The following is a 7,109-nucleotide window of genomic DNA, read 5'->3' as shown; positions in this document are numbered from 1 at the left end:
CTCACAATCACGTGGTGCAACTGGAATTTGATTAAATGTACCAAATCTACCAAATCTATTTTAGAAAAAATACTCTTGCTTGAAGTTGTTGGGCAAAATCTTCAATATGGGGGGGTGTATACCTGTCGGGTATGGTGCGAGCGTTCAATGCCCTATAATCGCCACAAGGACGCATAGACTTCCCATCCTGTTTCGTTACCATGTGCAGCGGTGTGGCCCATGGACTTTTGGAGGGACGAATGATGCCCTGGCGCAACATCAGGTCAAATTCGGCCTTAGCTGCCTGATACCTGTCCGGAGCTAGGCGTCGAGGTTTGTGGTGCACCGGTGGTTCTGGTATGGTCTCGATGTAATGTATTACATCGTGCTTGACCGCTTCTTTACGGAACACAGGTGGCCTGGTAAGATCAGGATATTCGGCAAGTATCCGATGATACGCCGAGTCGTTGATTACCGTTTTCACCGACACCACCTCACAGTTGGCGCGTTTCCCACACACAAATAAGTTTGTAGTCGCGTCTATCAAGCGTTTATTTCGCGGATCCACTAATAAATTATAATGTGACAAAAGGTCCATGCCTATAATAGGTCCATCCACGTTAGCTATAATAAAACTCCAACTGAAATCGCGGCGTAACGATAAATTTAAGTTTATGGCAATTGTGCCATATGTCGCGATATGACTGCCGTTCGCTGCAAACAGTTCATAATCACTCTTACATGGACGACCTTTTACCCGCGACCGCGGAAACACACATAAATCCGCTCCAGTGTCCACCAAAAATTTAATTTTTGTATTCTGGTCCGTTATAAAAATGCGGCCGGTTTTGGGACCGTCGTAATCAGTCGCGTTCACTTGTTTTCCGCGACACTTTTCGCAGACCACTTGCATGGAGGAACGCATCGCGCTGCTTTATCGGCAAATTTATAGTGGTACCAACACAGGTCATGCTTGGCACCAGTACCTTGCCTACGATTTCTGCTCGACGAGCGATTCCGCTTCTGATTCCGTCCGGGGGACTGCCAGCGTTGTCGGCGCGCACTAGACGCTATGGCGTTTAATTGTAACCGCATCTGCTTGAGTTCCTCCCTCAGTAAGTCGACTTCCGATGCACGGGAAGTAGAAGCAATTCTTCCTCTTTCTAACGGAATTTCGTGCACCCTATCCGCAATTTCGGCCAATTTCGCCCCCTCCTTGTCCGAAGTTGCTGCCAGGACCAGTTGTGTTTTCACGGGCAACCGATTTTTCTAAATTTCTGTTAAAAATTCATCACTAACCGTTGCACCTGCCAATTCTCGGAGACGCCGCCAGTATTGAGTCGGTGTCCTATCGCCAATCTCCTCGGTTTCCAGTAATTTTCGGACACGCAGTGTATCCGAATCCGACAGACGTTTAATTAATTCCTTCTTAATTGCCTCATACTTATTTGTTTCGGGGGGATTACAAATAATATCCTCTACTTCCTCGGCATATTTCCCATCTAGTTGAGCCACCACATAGCCGAATTTGGTTTCGTCTCTGGTGATACTCCCAATAACAAATTGGGCTTCTAGTTGCCGAAACCATAAGGCAACTTTTTGTGGCCAAAACACAGGAATTTTGATAGGTGCGGCTGTGGTTACATTAACTTCGAGGGAATCGTCGTCTGATCCTGGTTTCATTACTGGGTTCTCCATAATAAAAACACTAGTCCGCGGAATATAGTCGATAGTTCACTAAATAAAGTGTATGTAATAGTCTTCACTTTTAAACACCACAATGCGTACAACCCACGATATCCTCTTTCCTATCGATCACGTCGGGGTCACCAATTTGGGATTCGTCGCGGCTGTACGTAATAATACCCTTATTTGTGTAACAGTAATAAAATTTATTAAAACTCAACTCATAAAAAACTATACTGTACAAGCGTACGGTATGAACCAAACCATGAACTTTTCGCATAGGCGATCAGGACTCGACTGAGGTCTCTAGAACCTCTTGACCAAAGGGTCCTCGTAAAACACGTGTTGGGTTTTTCCAAACGTTACAAGGAAAAAAGAAAGTTTTCCTTTGCAACGTCTAGGACGACAACGACATGTTGCTACCCAAGACATTGCTTGCTAACCAACATCTGGTTAGCATCACTAGCATTCGCTAGCGTAAACGAAAACTAAAACGTTCGAGTCACTACACATGATACGCTTATCATTGTTAAAGAAGCATACTAGTGTCGGTTTGCCTTGTAAGTATACTGTATGGATTTCTGTTTCGCCAGGGTTAATTGGCTGGTGTGCTGGTTTCTGGAAATATATTGGGTGGTTATCAAGTATGATTTTGTCGTTTGTAATTTGGTATTGATTATTTTGGACTAATGGAAGTCCTATTAGTCCGCCTTTAATGAGAGGGAAGTTATCAGGAACTATGTGGAAGGTATTGTCTTTGTTAAGTATTTTTATCGTAGTGACTCTGTTCGTCGTATGTTTTTCATTTCCCATATAAAAAGATATTGATTTATCGTACTTAATTTTAGCAACGTTAACCTGTGTTTCTTTGATTAAATTTATTCCTACTCCGGTATCCACGAGCATTCGTCGGATGGTTTCAGTGCTTGGTTGTTGTAGTCCGATGGTGAGTAAGTTTCTTCGAGTGGTGCAGTTGATTTTGATGTCTTTTCTGGTTCTTCCGTTTCCATGATTACGTTCCAGTCGGTCTCGTCTGTGTTGACCGTGGTCTGGTTTACTCGTTGCGGTGGTGGAAGATAGCGTTGACTGGCCAACGGAAAATTTCGAGCGTAGCACTTGTCACTGGTGTAGCCAAGTCGTCCACATTTGGTACACTTAAGTAGGGCGCGTTCACTGAGCGGATGAATCTCCATCTTTTTGAATCTTTGTTCGATTGGTGTTGAGTTTGATCGGAGCGCGGCGTATAGCGGTGTAGTTGCAATGTGACGAGGCTGTTGTTGCTGGGTGACAGTTCGTGTCGTTGATCGTCTCGCTTGTCGTTCGCGTAGATGCATCTCCATTTCGGAAGCTAGATTTTGTGCTTTGAGTAACGTAAGAGGTTGGTTAGGAATTACACATTGTCCTATATCATCCCGTAGGTTAAACGTATAAATTTTGACTGCATCTTCCATTTCTTCTTCTATTACTATGCGTCTACTAATTGCTTTAGTGTGTTTATTTTGCAACGCGTATGTTAGTTCGTTAAGTTGTTGTCTGAAGCGTAGGTTATATGACTGTACGCTTTCAGTGTTACCCTGTTTTGTGTTGCGGAGTCTTTCACGGCAATTCGATACTGTGCTTGGTAATGAGATGTTTTGCCGTAATGCATCGTAAAGGTCTTCGTAAGTTTCGATAGTTAGGAAGCCAATGTTTCGTTTGGTACTCTCCATGATCCGTTTCACTAGTATGAGTTTGAGGAGCAATGCTTTTTAATAGCATTGACTTTGGGCGAATTTTACGTCTTTGATGAAATCTTCGACACCGAAAATACAGTCTGCGTTCGATAGTCTGCCACGAAAAGGGGATGTCATATTATTTGGGCCATTATTTACAAAAGCGGATATAAACAGAAATCAGAATAGGTCTGGGTCAGATTCGAAATTGCGGTCGCCGAAGAGGCAGCCGCGGTAACCACTCGCAACGACTTTAATCAGTAAAGATACCTTAAGCGGAGTGTGGGGGCGCAGTCCCCACGCACACTGGTGGCCCGGGCAGAGCCCCCGGTGGGGAGTTTGGGGGGACTTCGCGCCCCTACCACACAAAAAACAATGGTTCAACTTGGAAAATACTGTCTACCTTCGGTGGTCTTTCACAGAAAAGGGGGATGTTATATTTTTTTCGCGCGCGCAGCGCGTCACGGTGGAGCGAGTAGTCAAATAAACATGTGTCGCCAACTAGTTGAAATCAACTTACTAGCTTCTTTCGTCAGTTGTTTCTCTATGGCGCGCTTCGCGCGCGAAATAATATAACATCCTCCTTTTCTGTGGCAGACCTTCGAAGGTAGACAGTATTTTCCAAGTTGAACCCTTGCTTTTTGTGTAGTGGGGGGGCCTCGCCCCTCCAACCCCCCATCGGGGGCTCTGCCCCCGTCCCCCGGTGTGCGTGGAAGCTGCGCCCCCACACCCCGCTTAGGGGATCATAACTGATTAAAGTCGTTTCAAGTAGCGATCGCGGCCGCCTCATCGGCGATTGCAATATCTAATCTAGCCCAGGCCTTATCCGATCGCTGTTTCTATTCCATTTTCTAGATTCTATATAATGGCCAAAAAAATATGACATCTCCGCGCATCTCGTGATCACGCATAAGATTGTATATAGATTTTTACGAAATCGAGCAATGACAATTCAGTCATCATGGAAGCTATTGTTGCTAATAATGTAGAAATAATGTGGGAAATTCAAAGTTTCTTTACACGCATGCGCGTCTTGTGAACCCATATACAACGCGCATGCGTACAACTTCCACTCCGCCAACACCGTATAACTAATATAGGGACACCCGGGACCCTCATTTTCGTGCATATAAAAATTTTTATCTCGAAAACGAGAGGAGAGCGACAATTATTTCATTTAAATAAATTAATCTACTTATCAAGGTACATGATATAAAAAAGTTTCAAAGAAATCGGTGAGGAGAAAGTACTTGTCAATAATTACCAAGTTGCCTAATGTCGGGCTGTGCTACTAGGTCGGAACTACTCCAGTCGAACATAGTCGGAAGTGCAAATGAGTCGATACGCGACAATAAATCCGCGACTGGGTTGTCTTTGCCAGATATGTGGCAGATCTGCGCGTTGAACTGCGCGATGTACGATAATGACCGAATTCTCCTCTATAAGGACTTCTCTGGACTTTGCGGCATAGAGTATACCAGAGGTTCATGATCTGTGAAGATCTTGAACTGCGCGCCTTCTAAATAATAGTAAAAGTATCGCAAGGCCTCAAAGATCGCGGTGAGCTCGCGCTCGCACGTTGAATATTTCAACTGAGCCGACGTAAATTTGCGCGAAAAGAAGGCAAGCGGACGCCATGCGTCTTTAGAACGCTGCTCCTACGCTGCACCCATTGCTGTATCGGACGCGTCGGTTACAACGCGGATCTCTGCGGATTCGTCCTTTGAATGCCATGAGGGTGACATCAGCTAAATCGGTTTTCGATTTTTCGAATGCAGCGATTCTCAAATAACGCTCATGAAATCAATAAACATGAAAAAACATGAAATCTAGATCGCCTAATGCCTTATTTGTATAGCGCTGGAATGTTTGCGCGGCGTTTCTGAAACCGAAACTCATAACTAGGTATTCAAATAGATCTATCGGCGTAATTACTGCCGTTTTGGGCACGTATTTGGGCGCTATCGGAATTTGGTGAAATGCTTTATGAAGATCAAGTGACGTAAAAGTTGTTTTCCCGTGGAGGAACGCGGGAAGATCGTGGAGATGGGGTACTGGGTACCTATCAGGCGTTGTGACGGAATTTAAAAGGCGGTAATCGCTGCAAATACGCCATTCCCAGTCTTTCTTCGGCACAAGGTGAATGGGACTTGCCCACGAGCTGCTTGAGGGTCTGCAAAATCCCAATTCACACAATTGCTTGAACTCAGCCTTGACAGCTTTAAGTTTATCGGGGGCCAGACGACAGGTTCGCTGCGCTAAGGGTGGGTCCTTAGTTTTTATATGATGAAACACACCGCGTTCAGAAATGGGGGTAGGTTGTTCTATCCCGATCACTTGTGGAAAATTCACCAGAATATGCGCGTATTTATGGTTTGGATCGACGACAGAAATGGAAAGATCCGCGACTGACTTAGGAACCGCCGGGGTAAACACAAATGTACTTCCATTGATTATCCTGCGCATTTTCAAATCAGGAAGCAGATGAAAATATCGTAAGGCGTCGCCGCCGAGGATTGCGTAAGGAACATCCGCAATGATGAAATTCCATGCGAAAGGCTGGGGAAAGCCGAAGTCCAGCTTGAGGTGTGCAGAACCGTAAGTGTTAATATGCGTATTGTTAGCCGTGAATAATCCCAACTCGACTGGTGCCCCTTTCAATTTAATGGGGGTCGGGATAAGAGAGACTTCGACTCCCGTGTCTACTAAAAACCACTGACCAGAAATTCGGTCTTTAACTTGGAGACGTGTCTTTAACTTGCCTGTCTCCGCGACAACTGGCACTACCCGTTTCCCGATGAGAGATTGTCATTGTCGCTACGGCTGAGCTTTGTCGTCAACCCAAGTACAGGGTTTATTGCACCTGTGAACTCGCGGCCCGAATCGCTTATGATAAAAACAGAAATACTTCTTACGTTCAGAAGAGGAATCGCGTCTATTTTGACTTGGGGATCGCGCGCGTACGTATTTCCGACGCGCAGTTCCCTTGCGGCCTGGCGACGATTCGCGATAAATGCGCTTGGATCCGGGACGTTTGTCCGATCTATTCAAGCGTCTTTTTAACACGTTAATGCGCGCTAAAAATTTGGAATCTTCCGTGTTTCGCGCGTCACGCGTTGATTCGTGTTCAACCGCATTTAGTGTACGCGAGTTCCTACGTAGGAGTTCATGCAACCTATCCGCCTGCTGTACGATCTTAACCTCGTTCTGGCAATCAATGTCCTCGGAAAGAACCATTAGGATATCTAACGGCAATCGTTCTTTCCACACAGTCAAAATCGTTTGACGCTGCACTTTGCAGTTACCTAATGCCATCATATCGTTAAAAAAAACGAACGGTTTCCGGTCTCCCATTGAAGCGTCTTTAAACAATCGATCGAGCTTCTGCTGTTGAGTTTCCGTAAATTTCTTTAACAGCACGTCTTTAACTGCGGTATATTTCGATCCTGGGGTTAACGTTCTCAGCACGTCCGTAACCTCGCGAGTCGCGTTGCCTCCTAAATTTCTCATCAGGTTCCAATACCTGTTCTCATCATCAACAATACCCCTAACCTCGAACTGGGCTTCGAGAGTGGAAAACCAGACGGGAGGTTCTCTTTTCCAAAACGATTGGAACTTTATGTCGTGAAACATCGTGCTAGGGGATGGAAAATGAGAGCGAGCGAGGAAATCGCTTGTTTGCGACGGCTGAACTACGGGAGGAAGCTCTCCCGTAGAAACATCAAGTAAATT

General features: G+C 45.3%; 1 protein-coding gene across 1 annotated transcript; it reads right to left on the bottom strand.

Annotated features, from left to right (window-relative positions):
- Positions 1–1,248: 1,248 nt before the first annotated feature.
- Positions 1,249–1,677, bottom strand: LOC143180342 (uncharacterized). Its single transcript, XM_076380005.1, has one exon. The coding sequence runs from the start codon at positions 1,675–1,677 to the stop codon at positions 1,249–1,251; it is 429 nt and encodes a 142-aa protein (XP_076236120.1).
- Between the last annotated feature and the right edge of the window lie 5,432 nt (positions 1,678–7,109).

The sequence above is a fragment of the Calliopsis andreniformis genome, chromosome 1 (genome assembly GCF_051401765.1).
Source record: "Calliopsis andreniformis isolate RMS-2024a chromosome 1, iyCalAndr_principal, whole genome shotgun sequence".
Classification (NCBI taxonomy): domain Eukaryota; kingdom Metazoa; phylum Arthropoda; class Insecta; order Hymenoptera; family Andrenidae; genus Calliopsis; species Calliopsis andreniformis.
Note: the sequence above shows the minus strand (reverse complement) of the source record. Positions and strands in the feature narration are given on the sequence as shown.

Coding starts and splice junctions, on each gene's coding strand:
- LOC143180342 (XM_076380005.1), bottom strand. CDS start 1,677: ATGGAGAACCCAGTAATGAAACCAGGATCAGACGACGATTCCCTCGAA.